Source organism: Thermobia domestica, chromosome 14 (assembly GCF_964235325.1).
Source record: "Thermobia domestica chromosome 14, izTheDome1.hap1.1, whole genome shotgun sequence".
Lineage (NCBI taxonomy): Eukaryota > Metazoa > Arthropoda > Insecta > Zygentoma > Lepismatidae > Thermobia > Thermobia domestica.
In genome coordinates, this window is record NC_137467.1 from 173,999,645 (window position 1) to 174,021,578 (window position 21,934).

Genomic DNA, 21,934 nt, shown 5'->3' on the forward strand with positions numbered 1-21,934 from the left:
CGAACGTTTTTATCGGGAATTTCTTGAGACTCACGTAAAGGATGAGATGTGAGACCAGTCATTGCACACACTTGGATGCTGCATCATGACAACACACGTACCATGTCACACGACAATCTTTATCAATGAACTGTTGGCAAGAAAAAAATCATTCCTGTGGTTCCTCAGCCCGCTTCGTTGAATCTCTCTGTATTTCTCTTACTCAAACCACTTGAAAGGGCGCCATTTTGATACTTCGGATAATATCGAGAAGACGTAATCAAGAACTGAAAAAGATTCCAGCAGAGGCGGTTCCAGCTTGAAGACTGGAAACTACTACTCCATACCTGTATAGCTGCCCAAGGGGATAACAATGATTTGTAAAAATAGTAAAAAGTTCATAATTAACAGAAAATGTCACACGTCATACTTATTCATAAGAGCTGAATAATTGAACTTGCATATTCTGGAGTTTTACGTCTCACCATTTCATCCTCTGACGATAAGGAGACCAGGAAAAATAATGAAATCAATGGGAAAAGAATACATAACATCAGGGAAGGTACTTGCAACTACTTTTTATGATTGAATTCAAACCACCGTAAATGCATTCAATTCTCTCCCACCGAGAATCAAACCCGATACCACATACACCAAAGGTGCCCGCGCTAGCTGCTAGGCTAGCGAAAAGACATGTATGTATGTATAAATCAATCTTCCTTTAGGTAAGACTGTATGCGGTTTATGGAAATTATACTGATTGTCCTTCGTTTTGTTTTCGAGGTTGCAATTTTTAAGTTTTTGACACTATGACTCACAGAAATAGTGGGCAATCAATTGAATTTAGCTGTTATTGGTAGTCTCAGCCCCCCATTAGTGTTTATATTACATATATAGTAATGGGTATCATATTATTTGTTTTAGAGTTCCGAAGATGGCTGATCCTGAGCGAGCAGCAGCTGATCCTTCCGAGGAGTTGGAAGATATGGAGGAGGAAGAGGAGGAGCGAGGAGCCAACACAGAACTTTCATCACAGCTTCTACGAAGACCTGAGGTTCTAGCTGCATTACAGGGTCGCATTCATGCTGAAATGTTACTGGTGAGGGGTGTTGGGGGGGTTGCAAACCCGTCCTTTTCTTCGTTATATTGGAGGCTGTAAGGCTTTCCATACGTTATATCTAGATATTTCATTATGTTTTTTGATTTATGAGAGGAGGGTTCCGTTATGGTAGATCACTTTTGTGGTACGAAATGATTTCTAAAAGCCGTACCCTTGTAATTACACTATTAAAACATTTTTTATATCAAATAAAGTTCGATAGTAAAATAATGGAAGAGGTACTGACATAATCGGATAGTTGACCGTATAGTCATGTTCAGTGCATTTCCAGTTATTTATGATATTGAGAAAAAATGCCGCATTGCATACAACGTAACTTTCTTAGGACTTGTTAGTTCAAGCGAAGTACGAAAAGTAATATAATGTTCTCCAATTTTAAAACTTTTGCTCTACTGTAGAATTTGCAGAAATATATTTCAGGCTTAGGAGTGACATGGCCTCAGATTATTTTGTTCTTTAAAGCAAGTAACCGATTATTAGTTAGCTGTGGACAACCATGTTCAAAAAGCCTGGTCACCAGTAATTTTCATCATAAGTACTGTGGTGTCAATAACAAATCATTTATCACAATGTTAAAAGATTTCATAAGTATTTTGTTCTAATCTTTTTGGATGACTGTTTTTAACAATCCATTAACCGAATTCTTCCTTTCATGCCGTTGTGAATAGCAAACTAGTCAGCATGCATATTTTGCACCCGTGATTTCGGAGAGTACATGTAATTTGGGTCCTACGTCTCCCTAATGGTGTTGAATACGCAGTCTCGTTGACTTATGTGAAATTTAGTTTCGTTTTCTGTACAGTGTGTCTACAAAATTCTTATCATACTTTAAAGTGGTATTTAAATGGATAATCGTATTTAAATGAAAAGGGTCACACTTGTAAGAAAAACTCTTAATATTTTTTTACTATACCTCATTGACATTGAGTGTGGTCCCCACGAGTGGCGATGCAGACATCAGGACGATATTCCCATTCACGCCACACACACGCTTCAACTTATCTGATGAAATGGAATGGATGGCAGCACTAATACTAACTTCCACTTCTTGCAGGTTTTGGGTCAATGGGGATACATAGCCACAATCTTTTACGTAACCTCTTAAAAAAAGTCACAGACCGCAAGTCAGGCGGCTACATATAGAAGACATCATAATTTCCGACACGTTCATAATGGGGCGTTTACACTTAGTCGATTTGCGTTCGATTCAGTTGAATTGACGTCACTTTCAACTTAATCGACCGTGTAAACAGGACTTCAACTTAATCGCTTGTTGTTCGAAAGCTACTAATCGACTAGCAGCTGAATTGAAAGACGTTCTATTTTCTGTGGTCGAATCTATTTTCTTCTGCTATAACATCGCAAATTGTACCAATTACTTTTTGCTTGGACATCTTTAAAATTGCCAGTCGATTTCGAATCGACCAGAGGAGAGCGAGTCGACAAGGAGCATTCAATTTCGGTTGAAACAATTGAACACATCCATCGATCTCATTCGGTCTAGTTGCTTCGATTTAGTCGCAAATGCAGCGAGTCGATTTAGCCGTGCGACTAAATCGACCAAGTGTAAACGCCCCATAACTCTTTAAAACTTATTCTTTAATAACACAGCACATTACAACCTAGCAGTACAGAAACATAAAAGCTTCCCAAGTGATCTCCATCAGAAACAGCAACTGCCTGCTAAATATCCAACAATGAAGCCATATCGGCCAATCAGAAAAAGTAAACATGAGTGAATTTATTTTTTCTGTGTTTGATTCCGTCCGTTATTGTTTTTGTTGTCCATTGTTGACATGCACAAAAAATTTGAGTTTTTTTAAATGACCAATTTCATTTAAGAGTCTTTATCCCCGCGAAATTAAAATACCGCTAATTTTACAGTAATTATGTGATATCTTCAAATAGATAAAAGATAACTGAAATGTGGAACAAGAGCGCCCTAGACAATATTATTTTACGTGAGGTACCGTTATCACAAGTTACCTAGTGGCTTTCCGTTTTCAGCTGTTTAGAAACGCGAAAATAAATGGCGATTTTCAAAATAGCTCGAAATCAAAAGCAGATAAGTGAGTCGTGATAACGGTTTCTCATCTAAAGTAATATTGTCTAGGGCGCTCTTGTTCCACATTTCAGTTATCTTTTATCTATTTGAAGATATCACATAATTACTGTAAAATTAGCGGTATTTTAATTTCGCCGGGATAAACACTCTTAAATACGATTATCCTAAGTGACGTAATACCAGATTAAAGTATGATAGTATTTTTATGGGCACGCTGTATTTTCAGTAATCTGATTTTTTTTTTTTTTAGTTAAATGTGCGTTACTTTTCCAAAACAACTTTGCGTTTTGCAGGGTGTCCAGACTATATATATATATATATATATATATATATATATATATAATCTCAAGTGTTCTAAAAAAAAAATGGCGCCCACAAATAGGGCGCTACTCTAGAGGTCAAAATAAAACTAAAATGCTATATCGTGATATATACCCTCTGTGGTCTCCTTCAGCCGCTGTATTGAATAAAAAAATTCACTGTGGCAGCGTCGTATAGGGTAATTACTTGGAACCATTAGCATTGCTCTACGAGTTCATCAGGCAATTAACATCAATTGTTAACACTAATAGGTGCTAGTATCAACGTCTATGGACGTTAACTGTCTGGGAAGAATCGATGTAATTGTTTGATGGATTGGAAGATATACTCGTTGGGTCTTTACCTGCGATGTTGCCACAGACTTAAACTCGCGGCATCCGACGAGGACCCGAAAGGTACAGAATTATGTACTGTATATTTTTTGCTTTATATTGACCTGTATCCGTGGATGCCATTTTTAGAACACCCGATATATATATATATATATATATATATAAAGCCAACAACCATGTTACTAAATAGCTTTGAATGTCGGGAATTCCACATTCTTTACACATTGCACTTTCCGTTGTGGGACCCACATGAATACCAAGGCAACTTCTGTATACCAATTTAATTTTCACGTGGTGGGCTAAGGGATATTTAAATAAATTTGAAGTAGTGGAAATTCCAGTCTATTTCAAAGAAAATAAAAATACCTCATATAAATCAAAGATGGTGCGGCTATTCAACGCTGTTAAGTCTTTCATGAAGGCGGAATAGGCTTAATCTCGTGTGTCATACCTTAGAATTGTTCTTGATGAATGATACTCTAAGCAATTCCTTTCTAATCTTATTGATTGTTTCATGTGTGATTGTTCTTTATTGTAAGCCTGGCATGAGAACAGAGTAAAATAGTGAAAGGAATGTAAAAAAAAAAAAAAAAGCTTTAAGGAATGCTGAGATACAATAAAGAGAAATATTTTCGTAAGAAGTAATGTCTGGAAGACGAACGAGGGAAAAGAAACTAGGAAGAAGAGAAACTTTACTTTTTTTTTTAAAAAAAGGGAACTGACTGTTGTGTTGCAGATACTCTCTCACTAGAGATGTAATTCTCAGCCACATTGGCTCTATAATTTAAAGTTTTCAGTTTTCTTCTAAAATCATGTTCCCGTAATGGGGTAGTGCTTTCACGTGCTATATGAGGATAATTAGGCGAGCATCTGTTCTACCAGAAAATTGACAGTGTGATAAATGGTATAAAAGGGTAGGCTCACTACAAAATAGAACAACAATTAGGTAATTCGTACTGTACGTCAAAATGGATATTTGGGAGGAGAGTATTTTTTTGGAAGCTTCTCAGTTTTAAGAGTACTAACATTACTAGTAGAGCTAGGATTTTTGACGTCTGCCTAAAACAAGTTCCAGAACATTGTCACAAGTCCAGAAACTGTTAGATAACATTTCAATGAATTTCACAAATCTGAAAATCTGTTCAAAGAGGTAACAATCAGCATTTTTTTTTCTTTTCCCTAGCGAGGCTTCATCCCTGTTCAGTAGGTAAATATTTGTATGTAGAAAAGCAGTTTATAATGCCAATTAATGATAGTCATCATCGTTTCAATTTTGTTGCCACCCCTCAATACTCAATACTTTTTGCCTAATAGGACTGTGATTAATGTGATGCTCCGCACGTTGTGTTCTGTATGTAATTATAGGAGTAAAATGTAACAAAGCAGAGAAAAAATGTAAAAAGATGCAATCAAGACACAGTTAGGAGAGTTTATTTAATGTTTTCTTTGCAAGATAAGTTAGTTTAGACATTTTAATAATTAAAAAAAATGGTGTAGTATCTTAAACTTTCTAGTAATTACATCTTTCCCCACTTTTCGAGTATTTACATTATTGCTTTTTCTTTTGACCGAGCTTAATTTATATTATAGTCTATCATTTGTAAGTCTTAGTTTGTTAAATGTTATTCACATTACTTCACTGGCTTGTGGAGTACAATACTACATACGAAGTACCGATTATTCTTTTTAATTAACTTTTTATTTAAGGATCCGTAAAATATGCTTTTTCTCCTAATTCCTTTCTCGATATCTGCTGTTTCGGTTTGGTGTTCCCTTCACACACTTACGTGAAATTTCTAAATATTTATTTTATGATAAGTGTGTAAAGAGGCCCACTGTAATATTTGGGCCCATGGACACATTGTTGAAGAGGAATTCAGTTTTCCAAGAAAGATGTGTTGTCGGGTTTTTAACTTCGCATACTAACTGAAATAAAGAATGAAATGTCCTTTTAAATTTTTCTACCATGTAAACTAAACAATATTTATAGCAACTCTCTTGTACAAGAATGACAGGATTGTTACTTTTAAAATACGTTAAACTTTTTAAAGTAGTTGTCTGTGTTCTTAACTTGCAAGTTCTTGAAATTTTTATTGTGCAAATAGAATAATTATAAGTTTCATGAAATGTATTGCTTACGACACAATGTTTCTGTTTCTAGTTGTTACCAGATTCAGTTAAACGAAGAATAAAAGCTTTGAAACGAATACAGTTAGAAGCAACTAAAATAGAGGCCAGATTCTATGAAGAAGTTCACGCTTTAGAATGCAAATATCACAAATTGTATCAACCTCTTCATGACAAGGTAAGTCGCAGGAAGTTAAGTGTTGTAACCGTGGAATGTAGTAGGGTAATTTTCAAACTACTTTCTTTTTCTTTTCCATTTTCTTCCCGAAAATGTCTTCCCAAACTATGGCTTCCGTACTAGTTGTGTAGATCAGTATCGATGTCTTTTCCGGTGGAGGAACACTTCATTGTATCCCGGTCAACGAACGAGTGCAGATCGGTTTTATAACTAATATGTAAACAGCAATGGTACCAACGGGTGAACTTGTAATAGTTTATCAGTTCTTATTGTCCTGTTCGCAGCAAATCACTTCAAATCATATGTTCAGTCTGAGACACACACAAAGGTTTTGGAAGTTATTTCCAGAACATTCTAAATCACCTTTTTTAAAAGAAGTATACCCTCCATATTAAATTCCTCGGGAAAAAAAATATAATGAAATTTTATAATTTAACGTGCCATGGTTGTCCTTTGGGTTAAAGTAAAATAATGAGAGTGAATGATTGTGAAATTAATTTTTTTGTGGTCTCCCATCTGGAGTCGAACTCGAAACCACGTGCACGAAAGGCATACATGCTAGCTACTGGATCAACGGAGAGGACTTCCATATTTCTCAAGTGAAAACGTATTTGAATTCTCTCCTGGCTAAAACTTGAGAAAATAATGTCAGCCGGTAAACCTACATTACATAAACCTAGTCATTGTAAAGTTTGTTTAGCCATAATCTTGAGTTGATTTGAACTTTTAAGATATCGCGCAATTCTCTAAACTATCACCGTAAATTAATCTATTAAATCGTTGACATTATTATTCCTGGCTTTTACATGTTCGTTTTATAATGAAATCGAATAAGAAGTAACCAACTTTTATATAGTCTATTTAATGTGTAGAATCTCAAATTACCAGTTCTACTGTTCTTGCATTGGTAATTTCCATTCGCATGTTGCTATCCACATTACTTGATTATTGTAGGAATGACTCACTATTTCTATATTCAATAACCAACCATGTTGGTTATTGAATATAGAAATAGTGAGTCATAATTAGTCATATAGTGAGTCATAGTGAGTTATTGAATAACCAACCAAGAATGGTTGGTTATTCAATAACCAACCATTCTTCATTCAACCATGTAAGGGGCCGCGGTGGCTCAGTGGTAGAGCGTTCACCTCTGGTACATGGGGTCCCTGGTTCGATTCCAGCTCGCAGCAAGTGAACTTTGTGGTAAACAAAGACCGTGTGCGTAAGTTTCCACAGGGTCCTACCATTTTCTTCATTCCGCCATTTCATTTATTTTTCATCACCGTCTCGTTTAGCCTAGCCAGCATAACCGTCGGACGTAAAACAAAGATGTCATTTCATTTTCAATAACTATGCAATTTATGGCGTTCTTTATTAAGTGCAAATAGATCAGGCTACTTATAACCTCTAAATAGCAACTTTGAAAAACTGATAAATACACGTAGCAGTGAAAATTACCACTCCCCTGTCCCATCGCGATTGCCCCAATAACAGGTAAACAAAACATTGGCGCCCTCAGCCAAAATCGACACTGGTCAAGTAATGTTCGTTCAAAACTTCTATGTACATTATTTACACTTGAAAAAATTATGATAATGAAATAAAAGCATTTGAAGGGTACAAGGGAAAAGTACACCCTCCATTCCAAAAGAAACCGAACTTTTGAAAACAAATAGTACCACTAGCGCCATCTGTTGTAATATTTTACCGGTAGATGGCGTAGTCCCTCATTGACAACTGGTATAAATGTCATGACATTTGGATGCACGGCAACAAAGTTATTGCGTTTCAACTGTCAGTGTGTTGTGTACATCGGTCGGAAAATGAGTTTCAAACAACGAGCTGCAATTGAGTTTTGTGTTAAACTGGGTAAAACTTTTAGTGAAACGCACCAAATGCTACAAAATGCATATGGTGATGAGTGTCTATCCCGTACGCAAGTTTACGAGTGGTTCAGGCGATTCAAATCGGGTAGAGAGACGCTGGATGATGACGAAAGATCAGGCCGTCCCAGAACCGGATTATCGGAAGAAAACATCGAAAAAGTGCGTGAATTCATCAAACATAACAAAAAATCGTCAGTGAAAGTTATTGAAATGGAATTAGGCATTCCTCAAACAACCGCATACCGCATTTTGACCGAAGTTTTGGGCCTTAAGAAGGTTAATTCGCGGTTTGTACCACACAAACTCACCGAAGACCAAAAAGTTGATCGAATTGCGCATTGCAAAGACATCGTTAAAAGTGCTCGGCAGGATCGAAACTTCTTGAAATCGATTGTAACTGGTGACGAGACGTGGTGTTTTGAATATGAGCCCGAAACAAAGCGGCAGTGCTGAATGGAGAGCGCTGGATGAAGGAACACCCAAAAAAAAGTCGCTTGGTGAAGTCAAAAGTTAAGGTGATGCTGATTTGTTTTTATGATTCAAAAGGAATTATCCACAAAGAATTTGTTCAGCCAGGCAGACAGTCACTGGAGAGTTTTACTTGGGTGTCATGAAGCGTTTGCTGGCGAGAATTCGTCGTATTCGGCCCGAATATCGCGAAATCGGCAGTTGGACTCTTTTGGACGATAATGCACCATCACATCGTTAGCGACTTGTAACTGAATTTTTGGTCAAAAATCACATTATTCGGTTGCATCATCCGCCCTATTCACCAGATCTCGCTCCGTGCGATTTCTATCTGTTCCCGAAACTGCATTTGGCGATGAAAGGAAAGTGGCACGCATCGATTGATGCCATTGAGAAGGCGACGACCGCCGTCCTAAAGACCATTCCAATAAAGGACATGGAAAAGTCGTTTGACAACTTGTTGGAGCGTGCAAATGTGTATATCGATGCAGAAGGGGAATACATTGATTGATAAAAATGATTTGTTCCAAAATGTACATTGCTTTTTTGTTTTTTTAAAACGTTCGGTTTCTTTTGGAATGGAGGGTGTACACTAAGTCCAAATTACATGATTTTGAGATTTATCCCTTCAGAGAGCTAAAGATGTTATCTTACCAATAGTATAACAACACTGCGAAAGTAACAGCTTGATCCCATTTTCTAAACGATTAAAGAAATCCCATATAAGGAAAAACCAACTTTGTCCATGCTTTAAAACCGCCTTTCTGAAAAATTTATGAAATGTGGCTTAGTGTGCTTTTCCCCTGTACCCTTCCTTTATGTTCAGTTTTAGGTATAACTAGTACACCGTTCCACCGATGATTCAGATTCTCGCTATTCAGTTTAATTCAGATCATCTTGTTCTAATGAAGAAAAATTGGAACACATTCCTATCAGTGTTGTTTGAGCAGGAGTGTAAGACTTCGATTCTTTCTACTTCGTGGTCTGTTATTTGAAGATGTCTGGACAGTGCTGATATGGGGGCACTTCACGTCTCGCATCCCTTATGTATTCACTATTCCTAGTCTTGATATTCTTTCTGGTCATTCTTATGACGTGTTTCATTTTCGTAAACAGAAAAAGATTTTCAAAACTGGTCCCAGATTTGACTACAAATCTAATACTAAGTTATTGCGTATTTTCCTCATCCTTTCAGAAATTCCCGGCCAAAGGGTAAGGAGACTTACCTATAGTCCCTTTTACTCTTGTTTTCCGATCTTTTATGTTGTTCCAAGCCACTTCATTTCATTTATTGAGAGTAAATATCGAATTCGGTTTTCATTTCCAGGTGAATTAATTGCTGTAAATAATTTTCTCATCAGTTTCATTTGTGGAATATCTAAAAGCTTGTAGAATGAAATTCTTGCATACTTAATGTAGGTTTCTGTGGAACCAAGGGTACCCATTTTACACTAGTTTGATTATAAACGTATTGTATTTAACACTTTTGGCATAATATATGGCTTTAACAGTTGTGTAAGGGACCCTTACTGTGTTTCAATGACTTCTTCACAGAGTATAGTATAATAACGAAGTCTGGTTACCTTATGTGAGAGTATTGTATGAAGTTGTGTTAATTTCAGCGCCGACTAATAACGTCCGGAGAGTATGAACCAACCGAAGAAGAGTGCGAATGGGCCTCAGACGACGAAGATAAAGAGGAGGAGTTGAGTGCAGAAATGAAGAACAAAGCCAAAATACAAGAAGATTCTACTGAAAAGAAACCAGAGAATGAGTACGTAAATCACTTCTTAGATTCATAGGATGCATAATTAGTTTAAACGAAGCTTCTTAGTCATGTAAACATCCACAGATAACACCTTTCTTGACCGTAGACTTTTCATTGGTGGTTTATAACCAGTAGAAACCCCCAAAGAATACATTGCTGATGAATTTCTTTGTGTATACACAGTAAAACTGAAGTATTGGCCTCTCTTTATGTAAGTTCTTTCTTTACTATTGAAATAAAACCTTAACAGTTCTAGGTATCGTTTTTCCAGCGTTTTTGCTGCTTCCACTCTGAATGTGTTGAAGCTCGCAGAAGAAGAAGAAGAAAAATACTGCCTACATTATATAGCTGTAAATTCTCAAGGTTTACCAGAATATTGATTCCAAGATAATGAATACTCAGTTTCGTTGTCAAGAATTTCTTCGGTTCCAATGTTGAAAAACTATGTAATGGGTTTATTTTCATACAGAGCACGAAATATATCTTTTTGCATTAATCATAAAAGAATGTCGTATTGTACTTGTTTTATGTGATGAATGTAATACACCAAGGTTAAAGGGAATCTTCAAAGAGGCGTTGTTTCCTGAAGGAATTTGTACTGATGAAGATGACAGTCATTAAAACATCTACGATCAAGAATAAAATTATCTGTGGAGGCTTACGTGAAAAAAAAAGTTAAGAGTACATACGTTCAAAAGAATTAAGTCCTCTTGAAACTTTGAGAAACCAGTTTTGAGACAATATAAATCTATATGATTTTGTCTTTGGTAGGATTAATTGGGAAACTACCTAAGTTAAAATGTTGCGATCTTGAAATACTGCTAATACGCTGAGGAATTTTAACAATTATTTTACTTATTTGTAATTGAGATTCTTGAAAATATTTTGGACGTCTTAGCTTTCGGCTCTTCCCCAGAGCCTTGTTCACGAACAATAAAAAATTATTCTCAGAAATCACAGTTACATATAAGTACAGTGATTGTTTCGACCTTTGTCTAGATATAACGTTGAGCTTATAAGATTGAAGGGAATGGGATTATAGAGACCCATTAAGGGTTCCAGTACAACTCAAGACTTCTATTCCTATTGGTAGAGGCACGAGTTTTTCACAATGCGCGATAAAACGAAATGCGTCAGAATTACGTAATTTTCAGTTTATTGACGTTTTATGATATTCTGTGTTTTTATTGGTTTTCGTTGCGCGATATAATGTGAAATTTTAAAGATAAGTTTTCATTACTTTAAAAATCCTAGTTTTCTGCTGACGGAATGGGTAGAACGTGGCATGAACGGTGATTCGGACACGGCTATAGGGAATATGTTGACGCGTTAGTTATCACCATTGTAGCTGGATAGGGAGTTCTGAAGCGATGATTGATTGAGATGTGTTATAAATGCATTTACATAGGCGTTACTTCCAACAAGGAGTGCCAATTGCGAGAGGTTTTTTATTTTTTTCAAGTATGGACTGGTGATAAGTGACAAACGTACAACAATGAAGGAATAAAATGTGGAAACATGTAGCATGCTTTTGTTTAATGTTTAAATGCAACTTGTGCCTATATGTTTTCAGGAGACAGCAAAACTTTCCTACTCATAGTAAGTTTAGTAACTGATTTTCCTTCAGTTTATTTTATTTTATTTATTTATTTTTTTTTCTTTTTTTGAAAAAAATACTAATTTTCCATAAGTAAAATTGGCAATGTCAAGTGAAATATTCAGTGTATTTTGTTTATAGGTAATTAGTGGTTTATTTTTATAGCGATCTATGGATAAAAGAAACAGTTGTAAAAATTCAGGGAATTCTTTTCGATAAGAGCTACAAAATGCGAAACTTTATTTGGAAAATGCGACAAAACGCAAAATATGAAAACCGAAACGCGAAATTTTCGAATTTTCACAGTGGTTGCGACGATTCGTGAAGCCTAGGCTCTACACCAATCATAGAACAGCTTTGTCTGGCGTGTCATGAATCGGAAGAATTCGGTACGATTCGTGGAGATACCTTCCGAACGCACGCTTGAAAAAAAGTGAAACAATAGGAGTGCACCAACAACGTTGTCCAACTTAGAGGACAAGGCAAACAAGCGAAAGAAACAGCACTTTAAAAACCATAAAACGAACATTAACAGTTATTCGAATTAAACGGTAACAATAGCAAAAATTTAAAATCATAATAAGAATAACAACAAAACGAAACGTAGCAGCAGTTCGACAACACTGCACCCTCAGGAGATGCTCTCCGTACAATACGAGAGATGACACTGACATAATTTCAGGGGTGGGGTTGATGACCGGGACACACCCTCGCGTTCTGTTGCGTGGTGAAATTGGTAAATTAGGTCAAGCATCACGAGTCCTCGCGACTACTATAGTGCGAGAAACTCATGCTCCCACCTATTGGGATGTAGTCGCTGCTGTAAAGTAGGCACTGAGCACACCAATGAATTGTAGGGTGACCATATTTCTGCTGTTAGATGGGAGGTTTATTCTCACTTTTTCCATTGGTACAAAATACCTAACCACCAGAAGAGATTTTTATTTAATCCATGTTTGATGTATCAGTAAAGATGATTAGAGCTTTTCTATTTCAAGTGTAGCGTTGCTGTCGATTTGTTTTTCCCGTACTTCCCTCAAAAGCGGAGAGAGAAGTTGCTGTGACCGAGATCCTTTAATAGTTGGATACGGAGACAATTGCCACATTTGAATTATTTCACGGGCTTCGTCTTGTTAGCCATTCTAAGTAGCCTCCGATCTTCACTCGCCAAGACCAAACGACTGAATGACAAATTGGCAACAGAGCTGAGGTCATTCACTTCTTTTCCCCAAGCAAAGGGAAAGTTTCATCCGTCAGAGTGTAGGTGGGGATGGGGCCGAAGTATGTTTCACATATTTTCCGAGGGCACACTTGAAATGGGAACGCTCTAATAAAGTAAGCGCATCAGATCCAGAAATTGTGTTTGCTGCGTAAAAGATAGCAATTCCAAAAGTTGTAAATGGTAGTAATAGTTTGGGAAAAATGAGACTGAAAAATTTAGCTTTTTGTAAAGTCGGTTTTAAAAGTTAATTTAGAATGTTTTAAATTATGCATCAGGTATTCCCTATAAAGTGTTATGAAGGTTTTCCAACGTCCAACTGTTTAAACCATTTTGGAGTTAATATCCTTTACGCAGCAATGTACTGTATGTGGTAATCTGGAGGCTGTGCCAACATTCAAACGTACTGTTAAGGTCACATTTGCATCTTGGTTGATTGGATGGAATTTAGCATCCCTTTTAGCCCCAAGGCAATGAAACATGGACGTACAGTTTAAATTGAAATTCGAACCCAGAATGCTTTGATTTCAATGTTTTTCCACCGAGAATCGAAACTGGGACTAAAGTTGAGTTCCTACCAATCTCATAAACCTGGAGAAGTCAAGGAATTTTAAGTACAGATTTTTACTTCTCAGAGTTCACTTCTTTTTGCGTTCTATTTGGTAAAGGATATACTATAAAATTATTTTCGTAGAATTTCTCTACATACAGTAGTAAATGAGAAACTTCGTGGTCGGGGAAAAATGTTTTTTACAGCTTGCCAAATAAAGGGGATCCTGCAAACACATGTTAGCCACTAAAGCAGCGGAAAGGATATAAAATATAGCTATTAATGTGAAAGTATGTAATATCAAAAATATTTTATAATACTACAATGAGGATAGGACATAGAAATTTTTTTTAATTTTTTTTTTTTTGCTTTCGACAAGAGATTGGGGGGGGGTTATTTTTTCCTCTATTATTAAAATTATACCGAGGTTGCCAGTCTTCTCATGGAAAATCGGAGGACACATTTGAATTGAATTTATGGACATATTTACGTGTAGCACTTGGTCAGACTTGGAATTTTGTCATATCACTTTGATTGACATTAGTTTCCTAAGCGGTTTGAAGCTACTCGTGACCAAATTTTGGTAACTCTCGGTCCACTCGTCTGGTTCCCAGACAGTACACATATAAACAAACAAACTCAAACTCTTCATATTAGAAGATTTACATGCTATGTGAATGTATTCTTTTAGAAAACAAAACATGAGCAAGTAAATCCCTATAGGGCACTAATTTCATGTTGAGACCAACCAGAAAAGTTGTTCTTTGTTAGCTTATATGTTTTTTTCCCCTTTTTTTAAATATAAGATGCTGCTATTTTGCTGATAAAAAATGTTACTTTCTCTAGGAATGAAAAGAACGAGAATGTAAAAGGCATTCCCAACTTCTGGTTGACTATTTTCAAGAATGTAGCTATGTTAGCTGAAATGGTGCAAGAACATGACGAACCTATATTAAAACATCTTCAGGACATTAAAGTTATATTTTCGGAGTCCAATCCAATGGTGAGTTTTATGTAATTTGTATTTGGTTGATGTACTTTGCAAGAAGATTGGTGTTAAATCTCTAAGTATTTTATATTAGTCGCTTTATATTTATTGATGTGTCATTTTTTTTCGATTCATCGAATTAATCATAATTTTGGATAGGGGCTAGTGGCAGAACTGTTGTTCCCGCAGTTGTGAGGTCAATAGTGCACGACATGGATGTCGAATCATTTGTTGTAGTTTTTCAAGAAAATCTAATTCACATTTAGAGAATTATGGTTTTACAACAATAAGTCAGATCGGGTAGAAGTTACTTTATGTTTTATAAATATATGTTACGCCTAAAATATGTAAATTAGTAACGCACGTATTTAGCAAATATCTCGATATTGCCTACAAGGAGTTTATACTAAAATACGAGGATAAGTCCAAAAGTATCCGCAATTTTGACAATTCTTCTTAGTGTTCATAATGATCTTCGTCTTTGTTTATTTTGTTATGCTGTTGTGGTTATTGATCTTAATTTCTCCATTTGTCTTCCTTTTACTGCAGATAAGATCATGGCCATTCCATTAGAAGTTTGCATCAAAGAGGATCAAAGAGCAGTGATCCGGTTTTCGGGGTGAAAAGGTGTATTTGAAACTGACTAATTTCCAGACGGTGTCCCATTTCATCAATAGTCACTCGTTTGTCCAACAGAACCATGCAGGGTGTCTATCGGTCACGTAATCAGAAAACGGTCATGAAAATCAAGAAAAAGTCACGAAATTTAGCTTTTGGGTCACGATTTTTTTCATCTGTATAGACTGGAATGTCAAAATTCACCACCAAAAATGATCGGCTTTAAACGCTACCGAATCGTAAGCAAAGCACGCTTCTATCGCATGCATGAAAATTCGGCTCAGTTCACACCTAAATTTGCTCTTGAAAATGTTACTAAATTTTATGGTTCGGGAAAGAAAATGTCACGAAATTTCATTTTGTTTTTTTAGTAGACACCCTGCCATGTCACGTGCACACTCAATGTTATCATTTGTGGCCGTAGATGGTCCTCCGGCTTCTTCCTCGTTCGTAACACTTGTGCGAGTATTTTTATATTTTTCAGTCCATTCGCAGGCATTCCGTTGCGGTACTTCCCGTATTGTGCCTAAACTCTTTGATGGTTTCCAACTCCTGATACACCTTCCAACCACAAAAACCAGGTTACTGGTCGTTCTGTTGGTGCAAACTTCTAATGGAGCGGCCGTGATCTATCTACATCAAAAGGAAGACAAATGGACGAATGAGGATCAAATTTTCATTGCATGACCATAACATCATAACAATAAAATAAATGAGGCCAAAAGTCAGTATAAACAATGTAAAAAGAGTTACGTCAAAGTTGCGGATAATTTTTGACTTATCCTCGTGCTTAACAAATCAATAATGGGAAAAAAAATACGGTGAAAATGTGGCAGGACTTGTAAAGTTGACGCGTTCAAATCTGTGTCAGACGGCTTCCAAGGAAGCGAAACACAATTGAAATAACCTACTTGAAGGAAAAAAAAAAAAAAAAAAAAAAAAAAAGGCCGCGGTGGCTCATTGGTAGAGCGTTCACCTCTGGTGCATGGGGTCCCGGGTTCAAACCCTGCTCCCGCCAAGTGAATTTTGTGGTGGACAAACACCGTGTGCGTGGGTTTTCTCGGGGTTCTCCCGTTTCCTCCCACTTTCTTCATTTCATTCATTTCTCATAATCACCGTCTCCTTTAGCCTAACCGGCATAACCGTGGGACGTAAAACTCAGATTTCATTTTGAAAAAAAAAGTTTTTTCCCTCGTATAGAAAGAGATGTAAAAAGTTATTTTATTTTCCGTTTTTTAATGCATTTTTGAATAAATAAAAAATCGAATGCTACAAAAAAAATAAGTTTGTTCGTTATAGGTAACGAGATAGGTTGGCTAAATTATGGTATGTATGTTTACGTTTCAGTGTATTCATAATGCGTAGATATTAAGATAACGTGTATAGCTACTGTTTGGTTCTGTGGTGTTATTGTATTCCTAATACAGGAAATTTGACTCATAATAAATATTTATATTAAGAAAATAAACTTATACTGTATTAGAAAATAGTTTTGGACGGCTATAGGGATGGTGAAGGCTGATCGGGGAAAAAAAAATCTGAATGTAACAATAGCGGTTCTGATGTTGCGGGTAAAGGAAACTTAGTCATGGAAATTCAGGGAAATCAATATCACAATTTTAGTGTGAACCCTGTTTAGGTAGGAACGGAGGTGAATTATGTTCCATATATGACCCTGGTGTTAAGACTTTTATGTGTATTTCAATTCGAAACTTAATCCTTGATTCTAACTAGTTCATTATAATACATTCACCATCACTGAACGGTCACTTGTCTCAAGTTAGCTTCTATATATGCCATCAACTAACTTCCGACCTAATACAAGAGACATGGACTTAAGGTTATACACAAGGATAAATAAGTGGAATGAAATGCTTCAAATAGTTTTTAATGGCCATTGTACGTTTCAATGGTTACAAATACCGATTTTTTTTTCTTTCTTTTGTCAATTCCATTAAATCTGTTCACTCCTTTCCCCACAATGCATAATAGTGTAACATAAAACTATGATTAATTTCATTTATGACCCTATCTTTGTTCTTCCAGGGTTTCAAATTAGAATTCCATTTTTCGCCTAACGAGTACTTCACAAACACAGTGTTGACCAAGGAATACGAGATGAAATGTGTCCCTGACGAATCAGATCCGTTTAGCTTTGAAGGCCCTGAAATATACAAATGCAAGGTAAGTTCATACACTAAGAACTGGATCTGTTTGGAAAATAAAAATCCACGGAACATGCAATTGTATTGTGGTTTGAGATGTATTAAGTTCACTTGAAGTGAAAGTTTATGAATGTTCCGTCATATATATTAGGATATTAGTCTTTATACTCAAGCCACAGGATCAGATGACTCTAGAAATCTAGCATTGAGGCAACGGTCTAGTTCGTGGCGAAGGATCGAGTCGGTTGTTACTGATATCGTTGTTCCAGATCGAATTTGAAGCTCGATTTTTTAAATACAGTTTTTCGTCCAGCTATAAATATAAAACACATTAATGCCGTGTAAGCGTATTGTGGAACCATGCGTGTGCTATATATTAAGAACGAATTTTATTAGTACAATGGATTTGAGCATATTCGAGGCAATCACCCTTAAAGGCTAGTACTGGAATTCACATACTGCCGAACCATCCTTATAAGTATTCTGCTATTATTGGCAGGTCATTTGCCGCAGATGAAAAGCTTCCATTCTTCACTATTTTCAGGTAATCTCTCCGTTCTTACGGATGATTTTTGTGTTTTCATATCCATCAGCTGTAGCCTTCTTCGCCCCCTTCGTCTCTTTCCTGTTACCATACTCTGTAGCACGTCCTTCAAGATAAGTTTGGGTTTCATGAGCAGCTGTTTCTTTTCCTCTTTTTTTTTTTTTTTTTTTTTTTTCCTATACCCACATTTCGAAAGCTTTGAGTCTTTAATCGCTTTTGCCTACTGCTTGTGTCTGTCCCATATACGGTGATACAGCGTAACATAAAACCATATGATGCATTTTATGAGTCTTTTTCTAAGCTTTTTTATTAAAGGCCCCACAAAATGTTTCTTCCTTATAAATGCTCCTTTCGCCATTCCTATGCTTTTATTTCATGTTGGTACTTCATATCATCATTAATAATAGTATCCAGGAATTGCAAATAGTTGTTTAATTTCTCTTATTTCTATGTGATAGACCGCTTCGTTCCAATCACCATGGCTCTTGTCTTTCTAATCTGTTTTCGTCCCATATTCTTCAGTCCTTCCTCGAGTTTTCTAACATCTTACTGATTTTCTTTCCAGATTCAGAATGACCATATATGCAAACCATATACACTTGATCATTCTAGCTTCTACAGAAACATAATCTTCATTGCGTAGGTACTTTTTTTATTATCTCTTCTAAATAGACATTAAGTAACGTCGGCGAGAGAAAACTTCCCTGTCTTTTTCCAATTGCACTGTCCTGTCATTTCTTCCCCTATTCTAAGATTTACTTGTTGACTCATATAAATTGGAGCCTTCGATCTTTGTTCCAGTCCACAAAATCCATAAATTCATCGAAAACGTTTGATTTTTTTTTTTTTTTTTTTTTTCAATTGTGAAACTTCTTCTACATCAACTGGAGCTGTGGCACAATCCTATAATGCAGCTGTCGTGGAGGTGAGGTAGTATGGTGGGGAAGGGCTATACATGATAGTTGATCTTGCATGATGGTCTGTGCACCCTCCCACTGCATTAGATTCATGCCCCTCTGTTGTGGTTCGTTTTTTTTTTTTTTTTTTTTTTTTTTTTTTTTTTTTTTTTTTTTTTTTTAAGCAATCGTGGCTGAAAAATGTAAAATAAAGATAGGAACTGGCAAAATTAGTGCTCGTAGATCCATAGTGCCAATTATTTCCACTAACTGAGAGAACGCTGATTATGATGTCTGGAAATTTGTATTTGTAGTAATTGTAAAAATGTATTAGTGGAGCCATAAAATAATGTTGGACACCCAGCAGTGTCCATTCTTGTAAGAAACTTTGAAACCTAGAACACTCGAATGAGTTTCGCAACAGTGCTCTATTGTTGCTATAATAAGGGCCCAAGAGAACAGCCTGTTGAACTGGCGCAACAGAGTGCCTTACCAGTGTGGATTCTAAACGACTAATGTGTAATTGGAAAATTCTACTATTGTAGATTGATAAGTAGAGTAAACCCACAATTATCCGAGCCCCGGTTAACCGACGCAGTCTAAAAGAAGAAAAATGTGAGATGGCTCGCGTGCTGGCTGTTGCCGAACTGCTTTTAGTATTTTTTTATATAAGTTCTAGTATATTGTAATAAACTAAACAATTTCCATAATTCTATATATATATATATATATATATATATATATATATAATATATATGTGTGTGTGTGTGTGTGTGTTAATGAACTATACCGACAAAATGAGGTGGTTCCTCACATCTAAATAAGAGAAAAAGTTCATATGGACCTGCGGCGAAAAGTGCATATTTTCAGAGCTAGGGCTGTCCAAAATCGCGAAAAACCCTTTAAATTAGCTCGCAAACCAGTGCAGGGCTCATAGCGAGTCCCTTTTTTTGTTTTTTTAATAACTAAGTTACTTTTTTCAAGTTGGTCACTAAAAGTTACTTTTTTGGAAGGTTGTGACTTTTTCTTGAGATATATGTTTTGCATTGGCAGTTTTCTAAGAAAAATATAAAAATGAATGGAAAAAGGCGGAAACTTGTTTCTCATTACTCTTCTGAAAGCTTCAGTACTTGCTGTCATATGTGAAACAGTCAGCTTTACTCGAACATCAGCTTTTATTCTTTCTAAAGCACAGTGGATGGTTGGTGGATGCTTAAGCTCTCAAGGTTGGGTTGAGAACCCTTCTGTGTGTATTCTTTCGTCTATTATAATAGTCTTTTAGTTTTCTCTCGTAATAGTTAACGCTCTGCTCAATGTTGTGTTTGTGTGGTTCAAGGTGATGAATTCGAATATTTCATGGCTTTGAGAACTCTCAGTGCTAAGTTAAATATAATGTCTGGGATGAAGAAATTTGGAAATAGGCCAGAACTGGTTCCACTTACTTAGAAGCTTTTTACATCTGCTAAGTCTGCTTACCGTACCTACAAAGCATACTTAGAAAACCTAAGAAAGGAAGCTCATAAACAAGAAAAGATGAAGCAAAACAACAAAGAGAGGATGATGGAGAAATTGACAAAGGGAAAAAGGGGCAAGATGAGATTTTGGTCACTTTTTCGTGTGCTTTTGGTCATTTTTCAACTATTTACAAGAGACCAGACCACTATGACCCCTGCAGGGGCAAATGAGGAATGAATCATTGTGAATTTACAACAGATGATTGGTATAATATAATAATATGATACCAATAATGGACTGTTATAAATCTGAAGTGAGCAAGTGTTGTACCGTAATTACATTACGAAAAAAAGTACCAGCAGATGCACATGAATATACCGTAAATTCCAGCAGTAAGTTCAATGTTTCTTTATTTTTTCATAACATTATTTGTTTTCCCATCTTATTTTCATTCTTTAAAATCAGTGCAGTATAGGTTTTTTGATTATTATTTTCGCCAAGGATGCATCTTACATTCGAGGTTTTTTTTTTCTTTCTTCAAAAATTGGGAGTGCGTCTTACATTTGAAGGCGTCTCAGATTCTCGTAAATATGGTGTTTCGAACAACTTTCCTTTCTCCATTTCTTCATATTTTCACTCATAGTGAAGTTCGCTTATTGTCCCAGACGTGATGCACTCTGATGCTAAGATTTCAGCGTCTTATGCTGATACAAAGACCTTGTGCCCGATTGTACGCCCCTTCAGGCTCACCAAGATAGTGATTGATTGATACGCTAGAAATCTATGCTTTGTACAAAGCATTTCACAGTTTTTAATGATTGCGCACGGTTCACTATAGATGGCCTTTCGCAATGAGAGCTCATAGGCTCCGGCTCCTTACATTGAAGGGTGCTTGAACCCATGTTCATGATTTTGCATACATCCTGGTGTATAGTCGTGTGTTCATTGTCAATGGTTTGTATAATGCTTATGTCTGTTCTAATCATAATGCAAAGAATTTGTTCTCCATTTACAGGGTTGTGCAGTTGACTGGAAGAAAGGAAAGAACGTAACTGTAAAAACAATAAAGAAAAAGCAGAAGCACAAGTCTCGTGGCTCTGTTAGAACTGTAACGAAGACCATTCAGAATGATTCTTTTTTCAACTTCTTCAGTCCTCCGTACGGTAAGTATTTAGCAGGAATACGAATTAGGAAACCATTGCAAAATAATTTTCGTTCGAAAATACCTTTAAATATACTGCAGAAAATTTTGATGTATCTAGTTTTGCTTAAGGTTACAATCTTTTATACGAAAATAGCAAAACATACATATATTTGTACAGGTAAGCAAATTACAACTTCGTGAATTAAATTTCAAACAGTGGCTCCGCGAAGCGTAGTCGCCAACGCCGTCGCCTTTGGTGCGAGCGGGTCCGGGTTCAATTCTCGGTGGGGACACTTGGTCGACAAGATATAACAACTTTCAGACCAGCCATCCTGCATGAGGTTTTTACTGGGTTTCTCTTACACCAGGCAAATGCTGGGTTGATAACGTACAAGTCCCAGGCCGCTTCCTTCCACCTTCCCCGGAAAGAGTGCTCGCCAAGGAATATCATCCTTCATACATGCTGGTAATGCTCAGAAATATGTATAAATAAATTTAAAACATTTTGTGT

The 21,934-nt window shown here is 36.3% G+C and overlaps 1 protein-coding gene across 3 annotated transcripts in view; it reads left to right on the top strand.

Annotated features, from left to right (window-relative positions):
- Positions 1 to 21,442, top strand: part of LOC145670484 (nucleosome assembly protein 1-like 1) — a gene marked incomplete at its 3' end in the record, with an annotated part of 63,571 nt that extends 42,129 nt beyond the window's left edge. For all 3 annotated transcript variants that reach the window (XM_081739205.1, XM_081739204.1, XM_081739203.1), the window contains 6 exon segments: positions 904 to 1,078; positions 5,979 to 6,122; positions 10,102 to 10,253; positions 14,460 to 14,616; positions 17,266 to 17,403; positions 21,295 to 21,442. In XM_081739205.1, coding sequence (XP_081595331.1) covers positions 914 to 1,078; positions 5,979 to 6,122; positions 10,102 to 10,253; positions 14,460 to 14,616; positions 17,266 to 17,403; positions 21,295 to 21,442 — 904 coding nt within the window.
- Positions 21,443 to 21,934: the final 492 nt, after the last annotated feature.